Source organism: Pestalotiopsis fici (assembly GCF_000516985.1).
Source record: "Pestalotiopsis fici W106-1 unplaced genomic scaffold PFICI_Scf_14, whole genome shotgun sequence".
Taxonomy (NCBI): Eukaryota; Fungi; Ascomycota; class Sordariomycetes; order Amphisphaeriales; family Sporocadaceae; genus Pestalotiopsis; species Pestalotiopsis fici.
Window position 1 is genome coordinate 627,223 of NW_006917104.1, and position 22,589 is coordinate 649,811.

The window sequence follows — 22,589 nt, forward strand, 5'->3', positions numbered from 1 at the left end:
CTTCAGATTTTTTCTTCATTTCTACATCAACTCATCCGTCCACTGTTCTGAACTCGTACTTAGAAACCTGTCATGGCGACATCACTCCTACCTTTCCGCAAGAATAAGACGCGGAAGTCTCCTGGATCATCTGTCTGTGCCGCAAGCAAGGAACTCTAGCAGCGCTTTGTTATTGCTAGATGCAGACAGGCATCAACGGTAGGTCAAGGTCCAGACGGATGGATGTAATGAAGCAAACTGTGTGTTTGGCACTTTCGAAGCTTTACCGATCTTCTTCACAATGGTCGCTAGAGTCAAAAAGATGCCTAGAGCGAACCCAAGTACTCTGCCAAGAGTCATCTCAATCGTGTTACAGAGTTTTCCAGCTTCGTGCAATGACAAACCCTGCGTCAAAAGATGAGAGACATTATTATGCCCACACGTAGACTTTTTTGATTTCTCCTGTCAACTGTAGTTGCAATATGCAGACATGTTGGTGGCTACGTAGCTAGCTATTACTGTAAAACCCTGTTCATGAGGTCTTCTTGGTGTTTGCCGCCTGTCTCTTGTCGCCTCCAGCGGCCATGGGCATCTTCTCGCGCTTCTGCAGCTTGGCGCCCAAGATCAGTCCCAGGATGCTCGTGATGGTGTCGCTGATCAGCTTGATCACCACCGTGCAGGCCATCTGCCACGAGACAATGCTGACGCTGCCCATTGGTGCTCGTGGAAAGGAGAGCACCCATTCGGCGTAGTAAGGGAACCAGCCCTTGGGCAACCAGAACATTGGTTGCTTAGCGTACCAGAAGGGCAAGACGAATTTGAGGCCTCGCGTGAGGCACCAGCGAACTGCGCCCACGGAGCTGTCGAATTTGGCTTTTGTCGCATCGTGTGAAGATTCTAGTAATTAATGATTAGCTCTCCATGCTTCCATATTTGCCAATGCATGCATGTAGGAGCGCGCCGCTGCTCTCCCCCGTTTGGCACTCACTCAGCTTCTCCAGCTGCTCCATCAGCTTGTCGTGCTGGCGGCGGAGCTTGGCCCATTTTGCGAACTCGTCCTGGCTGCTGGTGGCGTTGAGGTCGCGGCGGACCTTCATGTATTCAGTCTGTACATCTCGTCTCTTGGCGGCAGATTTGGAGGTCTCGGTCGGGAGCATAAGGTAGAGCGTCCATAGCTAGAGAATTTGATCACCTTTGGTCAGCCTGGAGCTCCTATGACGTGTATGGAAAGTTCACGGAAGATGCGGTAGCTGTCTCATACCAAATTGCTGATGGATGCGGCGCCGATGGTGTTGACCAGATGCACCGCAAGCTCCACGAAAAACACCACGAGTAGTAGCGTCGCCATCTTGGAAGGGCAGATGGTTGTGGGAGGTTGGATGTTGCGGATGTTTGTTTGTGAAATCCAGTCAGGCGGTTCGCTCGTTGGTACTGGGTGCCAGTGCGTGCGCGCCAGCAAATCGTGGCCTGTCCAGTGAGCGAAAGATCGGAGAAAACATGGTTGCTTTCCCCGATGCTGTATTTTACCCCGCCATCCTTTACGCTTTTAGCCTCAAAGAGCCTCAGAGAGCCTCACCCAACTGACGTCCAGCCTCTCATTTGCCTGCTGATGGGATTTGTCATCCAATCAATTGTTTCAAGGCTGGAAGAGGCTGACACTCATTGAGCTGCACTCGTAGCATGCTTGTGGTTATTTTTACTACAGTATATTGATCGATCGATCATCTTCAATCGCATTGTCAACATGGGAATCGAGGAGCCTCATCTTCAAACATTCGAACCATAGAGGTCGACCTGGCAAGATTCCAACGAAGCTGATCGTTGCTTCATATTTCTAGAATGTCCCGCTCTCTCGACAAGGACGTCCTGGACAACCTCAAGGCTGAGGATCCTACAAAAGTTTACAAAGACATTGCCCATGTGTTGACATCTTTGCCGAACAACGGTGGCCTGCTGGATATCGAGCTTCTCGGAAAGGCGCATCCCTTGGAACCAGGAGTCAACTATCTCCAAGACGAAAATGCCATTGCGATTCCCAAGCTGAGGTTGACACAAGCCTTCTTTGTCGCGCATCGGATTATACAGCAGCATCTCAAGTCCCAGTCGCGGGTTGCAAACAACGAGACCCTTGCGGCTACTGCTGTAGCCTTGCTCATGGACCCAGAGCATCTCACTGCTGCTAATATCAGGAAGCGATTTGTACTGTCTCGATTGGATGAAGCCAATCAAGCCGAGACAGTCCTTCGACACGAGAAACAATTTCTCGATAGTCTATTGACAGCTCGCCTCCATCGTCACACGAAATCTCCAACTTTATGGAGCCATAGACGCTGGCTGATAGATCGTTGCAAGACGAAAACATGGACGATTGACTGGCGGAGAGATTTCAGTTCTGTCATCATGGTAGCGGCAGAGCGGCACCCTCGAAATTATTACGCGTGGCACCATGCAAGGTGGTTGACAAGCAGTGGCAGATATCAACTCGATCAGAGTACGCTCTCTAGCATTGTCGACGATGTCAAGGATTGGTGCTTCAGACACCACAATGACATTTCTGGTTGGACATACCTTAGCTTTATTCTCTCAAAGCTCGAGGATATGGATGCGCAGCTACGGAAGCGTTCTGCGACGTTTGCTGAAACTCTACAGCTAAGCGAGTCGTTTCGCTGGACGAATGAATCAGTATGGGTTTTCTTGCGCACCACTGTGGCCAGGAATCACGTCAGCCCAGAGCTTTGCGATTCATTTTTTGAGCTCAATCGGAAGCTTTCGGTTCTGACTCCAGACGGGACTGCAAAAATGCCATTGGAAGCAGCTCTTCGGTGGGTTGCTCAGCATCGATAAATTATCCAGTGAATGGATAATGCATCATATCCTATCCATCATTTATCATTGCATCAAGACCTGGCGTCGACGGAGCCGCTCAAGACCGCTGCCAGGTGAATACGGCCGAGAAGAAAAATCGTTTTACTTTGGCCCCATCTCCACGTGTTTGGGTTTGACCGTTCTTCGGATAGTCTTGTCCCTTGCATTAAAGTTCCTGAAAGCTCATGTCGACATGCCAACCAACACGTTTCCCGTCTGTGGCTCAAGCAGCGGCAAACCCAGAAAGAAAGAAAAAACCTGGCTGCTGTTGAGCGGTGCATATTATTAGTAATGCGGCGACCCAAAGCGTCGTCCTGCAGCGCATACTAAATATCCTCATCATCATGCAAGGGAGTCAGTCCTTGACGCTGTGAACATTGTGCAAATACAGTGTACAGCACTTGATGTCAATATCAGATTTGTCGTTTCTACTGCACTTGCATATTGATCAACGAGGCGCAGTCGGCATTGGCCCGTGACCCGGGGAATATTCAAGGGTATTCTCCAAGGGATGTGGTTTGTTGGAAAGCCAGGGAGTGCCAAGTCCAGCCGCAAAGGCAAGTTTTAGCAACTGGCCTGTCAATTGGAGCAACGTCGAATTCCCAATCTGGTCATGGTCTCTCCATCCTGGAGCTTAACCCGGTGTGCTAATCTCGAACCCCCGTGTGTAAGCGTCCAAGCTTGAGTCTGGTTAGTCGTGATAATGCCACATTGTAGCGACTTTGCAATCGACAAATGGGACAGTCGCCAAGTCAACGACCAAGACGATTGTCTCTGGGTAATCAATCATACACAAAAGTGCCTCGGCGAATGTGATATCTTGGTAGTATCCATATAGCGGTATTGCGACTGGAGCACGATGACGACCATGTCAATCTTGAACTGGTTCAATTGTGGAGGGATCTTCAAAAAAGGACCCCTCATCCCCCATGCTGGTGAATCTTAGCAACTTGGGTCGGTGGTCGGCAATAAGATGGCGGCGGCACTACTGTGCACATCTCCAAGTTTTCTTGGGTTCCCCTTGCAAATGGCCGCAGATGTGCGCAGCCAATTGACCACCCCTTAGTAGCTGAACTGGTTATATCCCGTGAGATTGGTTGTCCAGATTCGGAAGCCCCTGCTATCTGCAGCAGGCCAACGTTGTAGCGCGCACAAGCACTCTCTCAGTACAGTAGTGGTGGACGACCACGGCGGCCAGCAGCAAGTGCAGCAATACTTGCGCAAGCAGGACTCGCAACGTTTTGCCACGCCTTGGTTGAAAGCGGCAAATCATGTGCTCCATTTGCAAATACTACATATTCATGTTCGCAGATGCAGACGCAGACGCAGCCGAGCTGGAGGGGAGGAGTGAGGGGGGAAAAGGCCAAGACTGGATGGATATAGATGACGATAAGTCGGTTTCTCGTCGAAACAGCCCGGTGGCTTGCTGCTCTGTGGTTCTCATGGTTCGAGATGCCTGATGCATGGAATGGAAGGGACTCGACACGTTTGTGAACTTGTGCTCGACAGCACTAAGCAACCTTAAAGCCGATGGGAAAGAAACAAATGTCCAATGAGAGTAGGCGTGCCCAAGAGAGATCAAGGTTTGGTCCTGACTTTGCGGGTTACCTTTTGGGAACCGTCGCTATCAGAATTACCAGAGCGCAGATCGTTTGTAGGCCCCAGGGTAGCCGGCGGGTACTGGCCTGACCGGCGCCAAGCAAGCATGCAAGCCATCACGGCCTACTAGAGGTTAGCGCCGCTCATCTTTCATCCCATGCCATTTGACGGACAGGGGCAACAACCAAGGGGAGTTTAGACATGAGCAGGGGATGTAGGTCAGGGTAGCAAGGGTACATGGTTAGCAGCAGCAGCAGCTTCTTTTGGAGTTGGGGAAAAAGCAATAGACAGCTAGGCGAACGAAAGAGAATGCAGATTTTCCCTCCCTCACCTGCCACACTCGATTGGAACCCCCGATTGGGATGCCGAAAAGAAAAGGAATACGTAGGTCAAGCCTCATACAAAGGAAGAACAGCGCTTGAAAGGGGGAAAAAAAAAAGGGCGCCGAGAAAGCCGAGTGTTCCATACTGACTTGCGCTCATACCTGCTGCGACTCAATCAAATTCATTGATTCATTCATTCTCCTGAGCGAGCGGCGACATATGTAATGAGCTTGACAGGCCGTCGCGCCCTAGGGGCTATGAGATATGGCCGACAATCTAAGAAAGATCCGTCCCTAAAGGACGGCACCGCGGGATGGAGCAGCGCTGCTCTATCTTGTGTACCTTACCTTAGTAATGAGACGATCCAGTTACTAGACAGGTACCTAGCATGGCCTAGACAGACAAATCTGTTCTACGGTAGTTCTGCTGCTTTTTGCTGTTATCTCTCCCTGTCTCTCTCTCCCTCGAATCCCCACACCAGCCAAGGGTAGTCAAGCAATGTAATGTATTACGGTGTACCTACGCAGCTAAGGTTAAAGTAAACTTTGGAGTAGAGAAACGAGTTACATAGTAACACCTACCTGCCTACTCCTCACTCTCTCCCTCTCGCTCTTCCCATTTGACAGAAGCACACATTCTTCTCGATTTCTCTCCCTCCCCCTCTCTCTCGCTAGATTTGTCGCTGTCTTCTTGGTTTCCTTTTTAAAAGAAAGAAGGCTGCCAGTTTATCGTTGCAGTAAATTACAGGGGAAGAGCCTCTACTGGAATTTTTTTCTGCATTTGTCTCAATTCCTTCCAAGTGTATTTCCCTCCGAGGCGTCACCTCTGTCTTGGACTCGGCACGAACTACCACCAATCATTTCTGCCCCCGGTTTCCACCATAGACAGCTGCATTCCTTGTGACATATCCCGCCGACGGCTTTTTTTTCAACTCTTTTTTTTACCTCTTCTCAACTGACAGCTGTTCCCGACTCTCTGGTTGCCGTGGTTGAGGTTCCTTATTATTCACTTTCCTTGGATCGACACTCCCTCAATGAGGCACTCGCTTAATCCTCTAATACTCTAATGCCCAGACCAGAGTCTGGTACTCTCGGACTGTGATTCAACAACCATTCCTTGAGCAATTGCATCTTTGCTGTTTACCGACGAATTCTTTGGGTTTTGGTTCCTTGCAAACCAGAGCTACGACATACAACGACGACGCCTGTAGCCTTTTTCTTCCAGCTACAGTCTTTCCGGTATTCGCATTACTAACAAGCCCCATCAAACGTCTGCGGGCTCGTTACGAACACGGCCGGGTACTTCGGATTTGTAGCAGCTGCTTCACAACGCTGCTGGGGGTGAAGGTCGGGTTGCGAACAGACGACACAATATGCATCACGCCGCAATAATATGCCAACTTGCACTATGGACGACGGGAATTCAAGCTTTTCAATCACCATCATCATCCCAGCCGAGGGCTCTGCATGACGTTGAGGATGCTGGTAAACGCGATGTTGTGGCCCGTGATGCCGTGGGGCCTATGGGCTTCGTGACATTCAAAATGGCCACCAAAGGAGGAGCTTCCAGTGTACGTACCCACCCGTGCTACAGCACGGACATCCTTACCCGATCCCTGCTGTACCCTGCCCTGCGCTCTGCTGACATCTAGGTCCAAAGGCCGACTTGGTTTCAAAGAGAATTCCTCAGATTGCACAGAACCTAGCCCGCAAGTACGGCTCGGATCTACCTTCACGTACTACCCACGAGGGCGTTACTCTTGTCGACAGGGAGAACACTTACAGCGTAGCTACACCAGTGACACCATCCCAGAGCAACACTGCCGGGGTTTACCAAGATGGCACAGACTATTCGTACTTTATCAAGGCAGAAATTGGTTCCGAGGCGACACCAATGTATATGCTTATTGACACGGGAGCCAGTACGACGTGGGTCATGAGCTCGGATTGCAAGTCTGACCCCTGCACAAGACACAATACCTATGGCCCAGAGGACTCCAAGACACTCACGGATTCCGGCAAGACCTTCTCGGTCGAGTATGGCTCAGGCGAGGTTAGCGGCCATTATATCGACGATACCATGAATGTGGCTGGGCTGAGTGTGCAGTACGAGTTTGGCCTTGCCAATGTCACGTCATCCCAGTTCTCGTCCTTTCCATTCGAGGGTATTCTGGGACTGGCAAGGAATAGCGGCAATTTCAATGACGCCTTGAAGAAGGCCAAGGTCATTGATGCCAACATATTTGCAGTGTCGCTATCTAGGGCCGCGGACGGCACAAACGATGGCGAGATTAGTTTCGGTGCTGTCGATCCCTCCAAGTACACGGGCGATATCACATACACCACGACGACAGACGACGTCAGCTGGTCGATTATTATGGACGATATTACCATTGGGGGAAAGTCCTCTGGCAATAGTGGAAAGACTGCCTACATCGACACGGGCACGACTTATGCTTTCGGGCCTCCTGACGACGTGGCGGCAGTGTACAAGCTGATTCCAGACTCGAAGAGTGACGATGGTGTCACATACACTTTCCCATGCGATACGACTGCTCAGCTTGCTTTCACATTCTCCGGAACGTCGTTCGCAGTCAGTGCCAAGGATTTCATCGGTGCATCTGGAAGTGACAACCAGTGCACTGGCACCCTCTTTGGCATGGAGGTTGTTGAGGGAGCTTGGCTTTTGGGAGACATGTTTCTCAAGAACGTTTACTCGATCTTTGATATCGACGGTAAACGTGTCGGTAAGTAATCTATCATAAGGGACATTTCATTGCAGTCTGAATCAATGCTTACTTTTGTAAAGGTTTCGCCTCCAGAGCAGCTGGCTCAGGCACGACCACTGCCCTAGCGTCCTCTTCCACCGTGGTATCCACTGTCGTCACCGAGGATGGCTCAACCACGCTCACCACCATTACCACATCCAGCACGGCTACAGGAGTTCCCTCCATGGGTTTCACTGGTGGCCGCGATGGATCAACCTCGGCCGCTGATGCCAGCACCACCGCTGGAGCATCTGCAACGGCAACATCAACTAGCACTTCTTCAGGAGAGCAGTCCCAAGTTCACAAGCTATACGTCTCCATTTCATGCATTATCTCCGTCATAGCATTGGTCATTTGATTTCTATAGAGGACCACAGTCATTACCATTTTCTTATCTGTCTAGAAGAGGCGGCTCCCGGAGGATAACATAACCGGCATACGCTCGACATTCATTGCATCAAACCGTTCCACGGTAAAAGGAACACAAACGCACTCAATACACGAGCTTGGTAAAGACTCGAGACTCGAGGGCGAGGAAAGGCAGATATCAAAGACTCATATCTTGCTGCCGAATGTAGGATTAGTTGCGCACACATGATACCCTTGGAGGATTTTCGAAAAATAAAAATGTCCAGTCGAGGCTGGACAAGCATTGACGGCTAGGGTATATAGCCATTGCAACTAGAATATGTAATCATAACCAATCTGATTCTCAAGAAAATCAAAGAATACGAATACAGCTCATGTATGGGCGAAATCCTTACAAACGGCTTCTTATAGCTTTGTGCAAGTGTGCTATCTTTTTTTTTTTTTTTTTTNAAAAAAAAATCATACATGTATCCAAAAAGGCATATACATTAAAAGTATAGATGGATATGTGCTAGATACATGTATCCATGAGAGATCTAATTGTTTCGCATTTGTATCATGCCTGGGACCTGGACAGAAGCTCCGACTATATAATTTCTATGATTATCTAGACTTTCTTAATGCACCATGTCAAGAAACACCCCAAACACCAAGCACATCCTTTTTGCTCCCCTCGACTTGGACAGCGGCATTGGCAGCCTCGAGCTTCTTGACGCGCCGGACCAAGAGACCGACGCACAATGGACCGATGATGGTGCACAAGACAATGGCCCAGGTAATGATGAGAAACAAGTCCGATGTCTCGTCCTCGGCCGAGGCAGATGAAGAAGAGTCCCGAAAGATGCCGTTGGCCTCGGCCACGGAGGAAATGAGAAATCCAATCTCGCCGCGCGCAATCATGGCGCATGACATGATGCCCGCCGGGTATAGGGAAAGCGGCTTGCTCAAGGTCTTTTTCCTAGTCTTTTCGACCGCCTCGGGGGCCGCCGACAGTTGTGCAGGCTCTTGCAGAGGAGGAAGTGGTGCAGGGTCTGGGCTGCCGGATGAGGCGGCAGTCGAGGTCGTCGTGCCGACAAGGTTTCTCTTGTTGGGCGGTGGCTGCTCCTCTGCATTGCTTCGATGGCCATCCCAGAGCGGTCGCAACGGGATTTGGCGGACAATGGTGCGCAGGCCTGATATTGTCGTTGTGCAGAAACTGGAAAAGGTGTCCTTGACCGGGACCGAGAATCGGACCAGCCATAGACCGCAGAGGGCCTTGCCTAGAAGCATGAGGATTGTATAAATGATACCGCGCCATACAACGCCACCGGAGAACATCTTGCTGATGGGGATCGAGAAGCCGATGGAAGCCTTGAAACATTGCGTAGTTAGCAAGAATAGCTCGCTTGGACGTATCTATGGACGACAAATATTGGGGTACGTACAAAGAAGAAGGGCTTGAGGACGCGCTCGATCGACGATTGGTAGTATTGTTCATACATGTCCAAAGATGAAGTGCGACCAGATGCCGATTCTGGTTGGACTTTTGCCTGCCTTTCCGGAGAAGCCTGTCCTCCATGCTCGGTCCGGCCGGCTGTGGGAACCGATCTCGTTTCTTCCAGACTGTCCTGCATCACAGGCGATGAGGGTTCAACATTTGCCGGAATCATCTCGAGCGCCTTGGCGTCCCACCAGGCTCCGACGATTCCGGCGAGGTAGGCGGCCAGGAGGACGGACGCGCCCGCATAGCTTGCGCCCACAACTAGAGCGATGAGCAGGGCCGTCTGAACGACAAAGACGATCTGCTTGGTCCGGGACAACCTGACCGCCCGGGACTCGGCATACTTTTGGCCGCCGCGGCGTAGAGTATCCAGCAACGTCATGAGTGGCGCGAGCGCAAAGCGGCACGCGAGGGGGACCAAGACGGCAAACGCGAGCGAGACCAGAACAGGCCGGAGCACCGTGGCCGGCGCAATACTTTCTTGTCCATCCCCCGAGCCAAGACTCGAGATGATCTGCACCATGACCAGACCCACGACGTCGTCCATCATGGCGGCGGTGCTGAGGGCGCTGCCGAGCCGCGTCGACGCCAGGCCGCTGGCGCTCAGCACCGTAAACGTGGTGCCCAGGCTCGTCGAGCACAGCGCCGCGCCGGCCGCGAAGCACTGCAGGTACGAGGCGCCGGTCAGCGGCGCCAGGACAAAGGAGAGGGCCATGGGCGCCGCGACACCCGTCAAGGCTACGCCGGCGGATAGGACTAGGTTGGCCTTCATGGTGGCGAGGGACGTCGAGAGGCCGCCTGAAAACAGGATGAGATCCCCATATTAGCACTTGATCATACCAAAGATTCAGAGTGTGTGTACTACGGGTGAAGCAAAGAGAAAGAAAACCAGCATACCTTCAAACACAATCATGATCAGGCCCAGATATCCCAGCTGCACAATGGCGTCCTCTAGGGACGACGAGAGCCATTTCCCACCCGGTGTGCCCCAGGCGATGCCAATGAGGACCTGGCCGACGAGGCCACAGTACAACGTCCTGTCAAGCACAGAATTGATGAGGTTCAACACCAGGAGCAGCGAGGAGAGAATCAGTATATCCTCGATCCCTGGCTCATGATAAGAGAGGGAGGCCGCCATATTCCCTCTACTCTGCACACCGTATTTCTCCACCCTCGGCTTTGTTGCTTGGTATGATATATTCTCAGCTAGGATATAAAGATTTGGGTAAGAAATTTGCCACTTGAGTTCAGATTTCAAGCAACGAACCGCCGTCCAGTCAGTGAAAGGAGGGACGTTGTTTGGAGTCTAGTCTTGAGCTTTTCCTTTCAGACAAACACCAATGTCAAGCTTAATTGAATGTGGGGATTGCTACTAGTCTCTTGGCCAAACGTCATCCGCAATGGCAGCATTTATACTATCATATACTTGGACAGTATTCAGAACTGAGTGACATTTTGCTGCGATATTGACAAATGTACTTGTAATTGTAAAGATCCGATTAACTTGTTGTTATTATTCGGCCTCAAGTCCCTTTGGCCATAGCAGCTCTCGTTGCCAGAGACCCTTGATCATACGGAGGAAGACAAGCACCCAAACGACAATCAAGAGTGCTGCCATTACACACCCAAATATCTGCAAGCCTTTGCTGCTCAGCGCTTTCCCCATTGCCAATGTCGCGGTGACCAGGGCGGTGTTGGGAAAAACAAAACTCCACCACGTCATTTGAAATGGCATCTTGTGCTCGCGACGAAGGTATTTGTGAAGTGAGCCGACGGAAACCAAAAAGAACCAGAGACTCAGCCCCCATAGCCAAAGCCCCAGCATGATGGAAAAGAAGTGCGCGCTATATATGGCGTGTTCTCGACCAGGAAAGTCTGCCGGTATGATTTGCTCGGTCTGAGTGCCTAATGCTACAAGACCAGCACAAGTGAACCCACTTGGTCCTATTGAAATGAAAACACCAGGTCTTTGCATATCGCGTGGCAGCTTCTGCGTCATGAGACGATATAGGAATGCTGCACAGATCACTGTACGCGTTGCTTTGTCAGCAAGGACTCGTTCATGAATCATACTCTAATATCTATTCAGTTTCTCTACTTTTGATGAGTGAACACTTACTGAAACTTATTAGAAAGCCCGTTCCCTGTACCGTGATTGCACAAAATGCCAGGGCTGTAAAGTTCACCAACACGTCGGCTTCCGAATTGATAACGGCTTTAATGAGGTTCGTCGCAAAGGGTGCTGCCAATAACAATGGGTAGGCTGGAAACACCCAGACTGGGGTCATTGTGTGAATTGGAAATATCCTGCAAAGAAATTCAGCGACAAGAGCCATTGCAGCATGACTGACCCTCTTACTGTGTCGACCATAGCGTCAAATACATTGCGGCGCTGGATGTGAAACTGGTGGCTACATAGATCCAGAAGAGTAGCTGGGCCACCCTCTGGAGCCACAGACCAGTGTATGGCACCCCGTATTCGCATATATTTATCATGATCATGGCGGATCTTTCGAATGTTAGCGTGGTTCGGTATGAACTGGTGCTTGTACGTACGAAACCATCTGTCACTTGTCAGCTCCGAATTGGCACCATGACAGAGAACAAGCTGGGACTCACCACTGCAGGAATGAAGAGTGATTCAGTCTGATCATTAAAGGCATGCATGAAGCTGCCAGGAACCATCCGAAACCTCAATGTTATACAGACGCAATTCAAAAGAAAGAGACAGATATTGAATATGAAAAACACCAATCCGACGTAATAGAGCCAGTCGGACCTGAATGGTACTGCAGAATCACTGGGTCAGCATATATGTGATGAGGATTATGTAATTACAAAGGGTGTAATCGCCTACTGCTATGAAGGACATTGGCTACACCACCAGTGGCCTACCAGATTCCAGATCAGAACAAGTACACCCTAAGGAAAACGGACAAAGAAGGCTGACCATGTTCATGGTGAAGTAGGTCCATTGGTAACAGCATATCCGGTCCTTGATGCCAACTTTACCGCCGAAAGTGGGTTTCCTGGCATTGGAAATCATCCGGGCCAAACTCTCTGCATTTGGCTGGTGCTGGCGATTTGCAAAAGCTCGTTTCTCGTGAGCCGATGCAAAGGCACCAGGCGATTCATGAATGTCGAAATGTTCCTCCCTGGGCGTCACGTATCCATTGGCAATGGTTCCTGGGTCGGGCACCATGAGTCCGGACATGACGACGACCAAAAGTCGTCCGGCGAGCGGCCTAGGACCTTTGACAATATGTACAGACCGATCAAGACGATTGGCTCCACATGTCCCAGAGCCGAGTGAATGTTGACCAGAGTCGTCACAAATACCACCAGTTGAATGACAATCGAACCGACGTTGACAATGGGCATGATTGCTTGCAAGACGCCTGACGAAAAAGACCGGGAAGGGAAAGAGGTAGAAGTAGTAGTTTGAGGCAAAATAGCCCACCGAGCCTTAACAGACTTAGTGCTTGCCGTACGTGGGGTGTGTGGATGTCCTCCAAAGGGGCGCGCGCCGCGAAAAATCGCGGGCTCCCTGGCTCCTATTGCCGAGAAATCCACGAGACAGGAGTTGCAAGTCTGCTCGGGTCTGCTGCTGGTTTGCGCTGAATGCGAGTAAGTGGGCCGGATCGGCGCGAGTGCTTGTCACTTGAGTTCAGTTACAAGGCCGCAAAGTTGGTAGGTTCCAAGGATGCCACACCTCCAGTAAAGGCGCTGAAGATGGGTGGTGCGGTTTGTGGTTGGTTGAACTTAGGTGATTGATCTTTTGGAGACGTGACGGTTATGTATGCGGCACTAATGTTGTAATGGCGTGCGAGTTGTAGGATGAAGAGGACGCAGAAGTATTTTTTCTTGTTTCGTGGTGCATAAATATGCTGCGACGTGGAGCTGATGATGTTTGCTTCGAAAATGAACAAAGGCAGCTCAGGCAAGTTCAGTTACTGTCAATATTTCTAGCCGTGATCAATGAGTAGTGAGTGAGAGAGCTGTGGTAGTTGGTTGTAATAATACTGTATTAGCAGCAGTAGTAAGCTTGGTTGTCGTATGATTCGTTTCTTTATCCTTTATCGGACCCCGCGTCCTGCTTTCCTCCCTTGATGCTGTCATACCTGCTCAACAAGGGCAGATGCTGGGGGCTACATCATGAAAGCCGACTTGCCGTTCCTAGCGCAGTTGAATAGGCCGTGTCCCGTAGATGGCCGTTGTATATACTTTTTTCATGCTAGACTGAACAAATCAAACCACTCAAAGTATTGCTTGAATTCTCTCAAGATGCTTCATTTCACACAATGCTCAATTGTACTCCATTCGTGTGTCGAGACCCCGAAAAACTTAAACGCCTTGGTATTTTGACATCTTGTAATCAATGAATGAATATTGGCAGCGACGTCCATATTAGTGGCTCCTGTACCTGATCATCCTGGGACTGAACGTGGGGCCTGTTTAGGCATTCGCTAGAAATTTGTCTGGGGGTGGAACTGTGCTCCGCGTACTACTGTACAACGCAGCAAGGAAAACCAGCTGTCTACCTCTCTGGACGAAAAATGCTTTTCCGGAATCGTTCTCTCGACCAATCTTTCGTACCTGTTCTTTTCGTATCTTTGACAGAGAGTGAACAGGTACAAAATTGCCCACCGACACATACTCGATTGCATGGTTGAATGAATCTCGACTAGGCGCATCGAGCTGTACAATCGTTTCGATGGTCCAAGTGTAGCGCCTCAATATCGGCATTTCCATTAGCAAAAGCCCCGACAATTGGACGACCCCAAGAATAAACATACCCGCGGCTTTAACCTTTGCGGAGTGAGACGTGTTATTGAGCTTTTAATGGCTCGGCCAAGCTCTCAAAATAACCTCACAACCCTACCAACCCGCCCAAGGGTTTCTCTGCCGATACGGTGCTGACGCCCAAGATGCCCCTCCATGCTCGCCCTGGAGGCTGGTCACTCAGGGACACATACGGTGAGCGTCTGCTAGACATCAAGCGTACAGCCGTAACCTCCCCTCAACTAAACATGTCGCCCGTTAGGTTTCATCGCGACATACGTACAGGCTCAAGCACCATTGCACGCCCAACCGAATAGCATTATACAAACCTCACGATCAAGACTATCCCACGTTGCAGCTACATCAAGGTCAATTTCGACCCATCCGCGGGCAGCCAATTCCCTCTCGTCCGCGAGCACCACCGAGCAGAGAAATGGCAGCACGACAGTGACTACTCCTCATACAAATCGCCGTGACTTTCACAATTACTTTGTCACGCATCTGCCATCATCTTCGCTGCATCCCGACTCCAGGAGCGCGCCTGGGCTGCACCACAAGCTCCCAAGAGATGCCGCCGCACCTCATGTTCCCGGTCCGGGTTCTGCGCCCGCCGTAGCGCCTCCAAACATACCGACCACGCGCGAGCTGACGGTTGTGCGAATCCCATTGCGTAGTGCCAAACACCATTTCGGTGCAGCAGAGTCCCGGGGCCAACGGCCATACAATGAGGATACGAACCAGGCTGGGACGATTGATATGCCGGCGTTCGCAAAGAGGGCACCTATCAGCTTGGTTCGAAGTAAAATGAAGAAAAGTGGCGAGGGCACGTCTGCAGACAGTGCATTCGGCGATCCCCAAATCTTTTACTTTGCCGTGTTCGATGGCCATGGTGGAAATCAGTGCAGTGACTTTTTAAAGGCAGAGCTCCACGGCTATATTGAGGAGGCGGCTGCCGAGTTCGAACTCAAGAGCAGTCTCAAGGCACACAGGACTCACGGCCCTGCAGCAGCACCCAAGCAGACTCTCCCGACTCCTATCCTGGCAGATAGCGAAGCTGGTGGTGAGAGAGGTCTCGACAAAGTAGAGATGAAGGACGCCTCTGAAGTCAAGCACAAGGTGGATATTCCAATCACCAAGAACGGCGAAATCGAGGAAGTCGAAAAAGCTGGCTCAATTGATGGCTCAGAACCAAGACCTGTCCCAGCCAACGAGTCAAAGGCTCTCCGACTACAAAAGGAGCTTCTCCAGGAATACAAGGAGTTGGTGGGCGGTTATTTTCGTCGCTGCAGCCCCGAGCATTTCAGTCTACAGCATGATCCAGAGTCTCCCGAACCACCTGTAACCATTGAATCTGTCTTGACCTACGCCTTTCTGCGGGCTGATCTGGATTTCATTGCCGCGCAAGCCCGCAAGCCGGATCCTGATGACCCATACATCTCGGATACTGCTCTCAACAAGGATGATGTCCTGGGTTCACCGAGTCATATGCCACCTTCAGGACACGGAATCGGAGGCAAGTCGCGCTTCAAAGGTGGCTCAACAGCATCTGTCGCCCTGATATCGACGCCCACGCCCGCCCCATTCTGGCACCCTGCAGCGTCAAGTACCTTGTTGGTCGGTCATGTTGGTGATACCCGTATACTGCTCTGTGAGACGGCAACTGGGCTGGCAAAACCCTTGACAAGTGACCATCACCCCAACTCGCCCATCGAGTCACACCGTCTGCGACGTTTTGCGGCTTCATTTGTTACCGACTCATTTGGCGAGGAGCGCATCCAGGGCCTTGCAAATTCCCGAGCGTTTGGCGACATTGGATCCAAGCGACTCGGCGTCTCTGCTGAGCCCGAGATCACCAGGACAGAATTGGGGCCCGCGCAATACAGCTTCCTGGTCTTGATGTCAGACGGCGTTTCGGGCACTTTGAGTGATCAGGAGATTGTAGACGTCGTCAAGGAGGCAAAAACTCCTGAGCAAGGCGCCAAAGATGTCGTGAGCTACTCGACCGAAGTCACAGTTGATGGTGACAACAGCACGTGCGTGGTGGTGCGGCTCGGCGGATGGGAGAGAAGGAGTGAGGGAGGAACTGGCAGTCTCGGTACCAAGGAGATTCGAGACTATAGACGGCAGGAAGCTTTGGATCCAAGAAGAGGCCGTCGGTAATGGAAATCGGACTATTGAAACCACAGGGTCAAGGATTTGGAAAGATGAGGCCTCTAGTCCTACCATATCATGCATAGCTTATTAAGCGTTGACAGCATTACAACATTACAACATTAGGCTGCATATGATACCAAGAATCACATACAATCAGACAGCACAGATACAACAAAATTCATTTGTTTCTTCCGATTGAATAATTGCGCCGATCGCTGCAAAAAGCCTAGTTACTGAAGGGTAAGTGAGTTGCTATAATGGTACTGCATGGATTATAATCCTTCATTGAGGCTGTTCAGTCAGCTGACATGGTTCTCAATTCAAGTATCCATCATCAAAAAGCGGAACTTGTCCGAGCATTTATCGTCAAGAGCTGAACCCACAATGCTGACTGACCACTTGTCTTTAAACCACCAAAAATGATTTGCAATTTCTGTCGCAAAGCGATTTTCGAATCGCAAGTTTCGGGCCCCCGAGGATGTCATCACCAGCGACTCAACGATTTTGAGGAGTCGGTATTAGAAGGATGCGTGTTCTGTACACGGCTGATGGGAAACATTAAAAGCCAACGGTCTCAATCAGAGAAGAAATGGCTGGAAAAGTTGAATGCTGGAGAATGCATATACAGATGGGGTCTTCGGCAAATGGCTAGGACGAGCGAAAGCCAGGAGTCCATCATCATCAATTTTCGGTCAACGCCTCTCGGTGCGGATAGAAAAGCAACGTATCTGCCTGATGAAATATTCTATTTGATGCCAGAGCAAGGTAATTTATGGTATTTGTCCCCAGGCCGCCATTATTCCATTAATTTCTTACAACAGAATCGTCGCCACTGCCGTTACCGGAGCAGATGGGCAAGGCGACCGACTCTGGTCAGTCTCTGGGTCAAGTCAAGCAGTGGATCAAGACCTGCGTCAACGGCCACCCCGATTGCCAACGAAAGGGGCCAAACACGAAAACGCTTCCAAAGCGCTTGCTAGATTTAGGCGCGGAAAGCTCGGCGTGGCCTCCCGAGCATGTCCGTATCATTGCTTCCAAGGAGTTGAGCAGTGCCGACCAAGTTCACAGGCGATATGTCACGCTCAGTCACTGCTGGGGCCCGAATCCGACCTTTGCTCAGCTCAATCAGGATAACCTAGAGACATGGATGACCACGGGGATCCCGTGGACCGACTGTTGCAGCAACAAGAACTTTGAGGAAGCCCTGCAGGTCGCGCGGAATCTGGGGATCAGGTACATTTGGATCGACTCGTTGTGCATTATTCAACACAATGCAGAGGACTGGGAAGAAGAGGCGCCCATGATGCGCGACATTTACCGCAACTCCTTTTGCAACATTGCGGCCTCGGACTCTGCAGATGGATATGGAGGCCTGTTTCGTTCTCGAAATGGTACAAGCGTGGCAGCTCCCGTCTACAGCGGCCAAGTCGGCACGTCGATCCCCTTGCTGGCCGGGCGGACCTGGAGGATCGTCTCGGGCAGTATGTGGAGGCGCGAGCTCTTGGAACAGCCGCTGTACAAGCGAGGCTGGGTCTTTCAGGAGCGAATGCTGGCGCCGCGCATCTTGCACTTTTGCAAAGAGCAGGTCTTTTGGGACTGCGCGACCACGAGCGCGTGCGAGACTTTTCCGGCCGGTCTGCCGACGCAGCTGGACGGCACGGCGCGCATCGATCGGCGCTGGCGGGCGTGGCTCGGAGCGCCCAGTCCGGAAGCTCGGCAGAATATGAACATTGACACGTTTTGGTCGTCGGCGGTCTCGGCATACACAGGCAATGAGTTGACCTTTCACAAGGACAAGCTGAGCGCAATCTACGGCGTTGGGAATATCGTGGCCGAGGCCATGCAGGAAGGATGGGGAGACTGGGTTGCTGGTCTCTGGTCTACTCGTCTCGAAAACCAACTCGCCTGGACGGTCATTGACCCTGCCGAGGCAACGCGTCCCAAGTCTCAAGCTGGGGAGTCGTTGACGTTTCCTAGTTGGTCATGGACATCAATCAAAGGACAAGTTCGAACGGCGCAAATCTGGGCGCCCTTGACTATCTACACTGCCGAGAACCATGCCGGGGAGAGCGTGGCATTTGCAAAAATTGACGAGACCAAAGGCAATCTTGTTTCTCCTGATGCTTTGGCGTTGCGCTGCCATGTTGGGAATGGCACTCTAAAGCAGCAACAAGGGCACGATCGGTTTATCCTCGAGGTGGGGTGCGCCAACACCAGCCACGATAGCTTCATCCAAGTATTCCCCGATACGATCTTGACGACGGGCACAAGTTTTCAGTTCCTGATTCTCTTTGTGTCCAAGGAGCCTGCCAAGCTACGTACAGCAGATGGCCGTGAGATCTTGAGGGCAATTGATGAGGACGATCCTGCGACCGAGTTCACCTACTCTGGACTTGGTCTTTTGATTGAAGAAGGTGGGTTCAAGCCTGGGTGTTATGAACGGCTTGGTGTCATTAAATTTTCGGAATTGAATGAGCAGGATTGGCAGCAGGTCAGACGTGCTTGCAATGAGCAAAGTGACGGCAAGGGATGTGATGGTTTTACTCCTAGGTCAGCAAGTGCAAAATCGATTTGGCTAGTATGATAAGTGTATACATAAACATCATCAATACACAGAATCAACAGTAGACTTAACATTAGTTTGCATTTATTGGTGAAGAGTGTGCACAAACTTATTCAATGAACCCTTCGCGTTGTGTCGCTCGAAAGGAATCGTATTAACCATCTACTCTGTGGCGCATCATGTACTATGAATCTGTCACAATGGTAAAGCATTTATCTCACTCCATGAATTTTCATAATGGTGACATGTTTTGTACTTGTTGATTATAAAGCCACTTTTATGCCACGCCAATGCTATGCTCTAAAAACATTATAAAGTTGGTATACCGTAAATGCACCTCTTGCGCCTAACGCCTTGCCTTGTAAGACTATGCAAACTCTATTTAGCTGAACAGCCAAGCTTGGTATTTCCTTGTCTCGGGACACAGAAACCACGGGCTACCTGTTTCCCCGTGATTCCATCCTTCTTGGGCGAGAGTAGACTCTTTGTCTCCTTGCTCTCGTGAAAGATCTTTTGGTTGCACACGGGCGCATCACTTCCACAGTTGCTCTGTCCGACATTGCAGACCTTGACGCAGGCATGGGTTGTGGCCGACGTCTTGCCATTGGCACAGCTGACCTGGATCGGCTGGCAGGTTGACACTCCCGTCACGCACTCCTTGGGGTCCTCGGGGTCGCAAGGGACCACGGGCGCAGAGCGCTTGGCCCGGACCTGGCCGTCCACCATGGGAATGGCGTCGTCGGATGAGTCGTCGGGCGTGGGATCTGCGTCAAAGAGGTATCCGATGGCGGGGATATCTGCCGTGACGGCCGTGGTCTGTGGCGGCGGCTTCGGGATCATGGCGGAGCCGTCTGCGCTTGTGGTCGTATAGCCGGTCGAATCCTTGACGCAGCGGGACGTGTCTTGCCAGGCGGCTGTCGCGACGTCGCGCCACAGAGCCGTCATGTTGAGGACGTTGTCAAGGGTAAAGTACAGTCTGCAATCGGCTGCCAGATAGTCAAACTGAAGTGGCGGGCCGATGGGGTCGGTGGCGCTGCGCACTTGGTCGCGAAGGTTGAATCCTGCTTCCGTGATGTACATTCCAGTGTCGGTACGGTTAGGCAGAGAAGTCGCGGCGGCATCATCGAATGTGATGGCGTCTGTAAAGTCTTCATCGAGCAAGAATGTATCGTACGCGCGAGCACCTCTGCTTCCACCGACTGATTGCATTGGGCCCGTCTGGGGCCTTCCGCCGACAACAATCGTGCGGGCTTTGGCTTGATGCGTCATCATCTCGACAAAGAGACTGCAGGTAGATGAGCACAAGCCGTCTGTGAGGATGACTACATCCTCGGCCTTCCAGTATCCCGGCCCGTCAGGCTCGCCGCCAGGGATATACAGTGGCGAGTAGAAGCCGTCAAAGGCGGCATTATCAAAGTTCATGTTGGCAAGGTCGTATTGTTCAACCAGAGAAAACAAATCACCATTCTCTGACAGCGGCCCATAGTACTCTGCCCACGAAGAAAAGTTCTTGCCCGTGGCGGCATTCAACCGATCAATGACGACCCACTCATCAGCGGCCATGTACTCGAGCATGTCATCGGGATCGTCAGCTCCCGCCAAGATGTCTGCCCAGTAGCTCGTCTTGACTTGGCCGAGTGCGTCGGCCAGCTCGTGGCTGCGGCGTCGGCTCCCAGCAAAGGGCTCGATGCCGGGGAAGATTGTCCGAAAGGTCGAAAAGGCCAGCAATGGCGTGCCTCCCTGATTACCCTGCAGATCGATGACGAGCCGGGTCAAGTTTTGTTCCTGAGCTTGTTGCAGAGCCTTTTCGACTGCGGCGCTGAAATTGGTAACTGCGAACCCGGCCTCGTCAAAGGAAGGGATGCTGAGAACGGCCGTTGAGATGTCATCCAGGAAATATGCAGTAAACCAACCGGAGCCCTCGAGATCATCTTGGATCACGTCTGCCGCGGGGTATTCGCCGCCCGTGATATTGTCCCATCCGTGTTCAAAACTGCGGGTAGCAACTATCGAAGTGTCATCCGAGTCGCCAGTCGAGTTCCACATGGGTGGAAGCGGAACCTCGTCAATGGAAGGCGGCACAAGACCGAGCACAAAGTAGTTGAAGTAGTCGCCGCCCGTGGTCAGAGGACCCGTAAAGTCAGTGTTGGTGTAGATGGCGACCCAAGGCGTCGACAGGGTGGAGCCATTGGCAAAGGTAAAGTTGAGCAACGGGCCCTCGTAGAAAGTTGCGCCTCCGGAAAAGCTCGTGTATTGGTTCAGCACCGTTTGTACCGGGTTGTACATGAGCTGGTTCCAGTCGGCGTGCGGCTCGAGCAACCCGACCGAGTTGAGTGCTCCAAAGCGCGTCAGAAACTCGACGACATCGACTCCGTTGAGTTGGGTGACGGGCGAGATTTCGATGCCGGTCTGTTGCCGTTCGTATACGTCGTCTGACAAAGAGTATTAGCACCATGATTAACTAATCTATGAACTAACATCCTTACCGAAAATGTATATTTCTGGTGTGCTTGATCCATCCTTGGAAGCAGTGACAAGGTCGTAGATACTAGCGAAAGAGAATGAAGACATGATGCCAGCTGAAAGGCTGACATGCGCGTCGTGAGTCGAGTATACCAACTTGAGCAAGTCTGCCTCAAAGGCATATCTATGTCGTGTTAGCATTCGGTCGAGCTGGCTACGTAAGAAAGGACACTACATACTGGTTCTTGTAAACGCCAGCTGTAGCATTTGCCTTGATCTTTTGAAGTTCACCCTCAAAGTCCACTGCAGGTTGTTGGTAGCCCACAGGTGGGTTTTTGAGATACGATAGAGTGCTCTGAAACTGAATGGTCGTGTTGTAATAGTCGATGAAGCGGACAGCAACGGCTTGGTTGAAAGGAACACTCGTCAAACATGCAAAGGCATCTGAAGCATAGAAGAAGAGGTTTCCTAAAATCACTAATCAATATCTTGTGTTTGTCTCTGTCATGGACTGTCAAAATACCTTCGTTGACCAAATCGATTATGTCACCACAGATGGTAGGATTGTCTGTAGTTTCCGACGCTACTTGTCTGGCAACACGGCGAGGGGTTGGGGTCGAAGAACATAGTCCTACGAGGAAGAAAATTAATGAGAAAAGCTGGAAGCGCGCCATGATTGTGTTGTCTACGTCGAGGCTCGAATGGAATGCCTCTCAATCACGATGTCAACTGTGTTGTCTGGATTGATTATCAAATGTTCGTTCCATGGACGCAATCATATATACAAAATCAAATTGATACTAAACTCCAGCCTCAAAACAGTCTTTGGTAAAAAGGAACGATATCCTAGTCTTCATGCTGTGCATTCTACAACGTGCTACATAAGCACTACTGTGCAACCTGGTATTTAAGCTTATGAGCTGAGCCACCCACCCTTGAAAGGATCCATAATTTTGGGAATGCGATTGGTGCTTTGCCTCTGCAGCCCAGGGTCATTCATTAGAGACTGCCTACATATATACGGAAGACCCTGGAAAGTCCTAGCCTAAGCCTCCCGCTGGATCCTCTATACAAGGTCCATCACCCAAATATAGGAGCGGCCGCAACACATGGTTCTTTGAAGCGGAGAGGCAGTCATCAATGGTCTCGAATCTCGACCCACGGCCCGATTTGGTCATTCCGCCCCCAATATGGAAATTTGCTACAGAAGACCATTCTCGTCGAGTTCCATGTTCCAGGCATCAC

At 51.1% G+C, this 22,589-nt stretch overlaps 8 protein-coding genes across 8 annotated transcripts; 4 read left to right on the forward strand and 4 right to left on the reverse strand.

The window, feature by feature from the left end:
* Positions 1-511: 511 nt before the first annotated feature.
* PFICI_15028 (Protein get1) lies at positions 512-1,327 on the reverse strand (the record flags this gene model as incomplete). Its single annotated transcript, XM_007843609.1, has 3 exons — positions 512-876; positions 968-1,154; positions 1,241-1,327. The coding sequence occupies 3 exons, from the start codon at positions 1,325-1,327 to the stop codon at positions 512-514; spliced, it is 639 nt and encodes a 212-aa protein (XP_007841800.1).
* A 491-nt stretch (positions 1,328-1,818) lies between these two features.
* Positions 1,819-2,823, forward strand: PFICI_15029 (uncharacterized protein; the record flags this gene model as incomplete). The annotated part of the gene is made up of 1 exon (XM_007843610.1): positions 1,819-2,823. The coding sequence occupies one exon, from the start codon at positions 1,819-1,821 to the stop codon at positions 2,821-2,823; it is 1,005 nt and encodes a 334-aa protein (XP_007841801.1).
* A 3,315-nt stretch (positions 2,824-6,138) lies between these two features.
* On the forward strand, positions 6,139-7,891 carry PFICI_15030 (uncharacterized protein; the record flags this gene model as incomplete). The annotated part of the gene is made up of 3 exons (XM_007843611.1): positions 6,139-6,336; positions 6,426-7,512; positions 7,575-7,891. 3 exons carry the CDS (start codon positions 6,139-6,141, stop codon positions 7,889-7,891), a joined length of 1,602 nt encoding a protein of 533 aa, XP_007841802.1.
* Positions 7,892-8,532: 641 nt separating this feature from the next.
* PFICI_15031 (uncharacterized protein) lies at positions 8,533-10,520 on the reverse strand (the record flags this gene model as incomplete). The annotated part of the gene is made up of 3 exons (XM_007843612.1): positions 8,533-9,252; positions 9,327-10,180; positions 10,280-10,520. The coding sequence occupies 3 exons, from the start codon at positions 10,518-10,520 to the stop codon at positions 8,533-8,535; spliced, it is 1,815 nt and encodes a 604-aa protein (XP_007841803.1).
* A 375-nt stretch (positions 10,521-10,895) lies between these two features.
* Positions 10,896-12,596, reverse strand: PFICI_15032 (uncharacterized protein; the record flags this gene model as incomplete). The annotated part of the gene is made up of 6 exons (XM_007843613.1): positions 10,896-11,410; positions 11,502-11,689; positions 11,742-11,891; positions 11,988-12,171; positions 12,240-12,273; positions 12,333-12,596. The coding sequence occupies 6 exons, from the start codon at positions 12,594-12,596 to the stop codon at positions 10,896-10,898; spliced, it is 1,335 nt and encodes a 444-aa protein (XP_007841804.1).
* A 1,714-nt stretch (positions 12,597-14,310) lies between these two features.
* PFICI_15033 (uncharacterized protein) lies at positions 14,311-16,324 on the forward strand (the record flags this gene model as incomplete). The annotated part of the gene is made up of 2 exons (XM_007843614.1): positions 14,311-14,359; positions 14,523-16,324. 2 exons carry the CDS (start codon positions 14,311-14,313, stop codon positions 16,322-16,324), a joined length of 1,851 nt encoding a protein of 616 aa, XP_007841805.1.
* Positions 16,325-16,737: 413 nt separating this feature from the next.
* Positions 16,738-18,902, forward strand: PFICI_15034 (uncharacterized protein; the record flags this gene model as incomplete). The annotated part of the gene is made up of 2 exons (XM_007843615.1): positions 16,738-17,083; positions 17,140-18,902. 2 exons carry the CDS (start codon positions 16,738-16,740, stop codon positions 18,900-18,902), a joined length of 2,109 nt encoding a protein of 702 aa, XP_007841806.1.
* A 357-nt stretch (positions 18,903-19,259) lies between these two features.
* Positions 19,260-22,018, reverse strand: PFICI_15035 (uncharacterized protein; the record flags this gene model as incomplete). The annotated part of the gene is made up of 4 exons (XM_007843616.1): positions 19,260-21,313; positions 21,368-21,528; positions 21,584-21,812; positions 21,868-22,018. The coding sequence occupies 4 exons, from the start codon at positions 22,016-22,018 to the stop codon at positions 19,260-19,262; spliced, it is 2,595 nt and encodes an 864-aa protein (XP_007841807.1).
* Between the last annotated feature and the right edge of the window lie 571 nt (positions 22,019-22,589).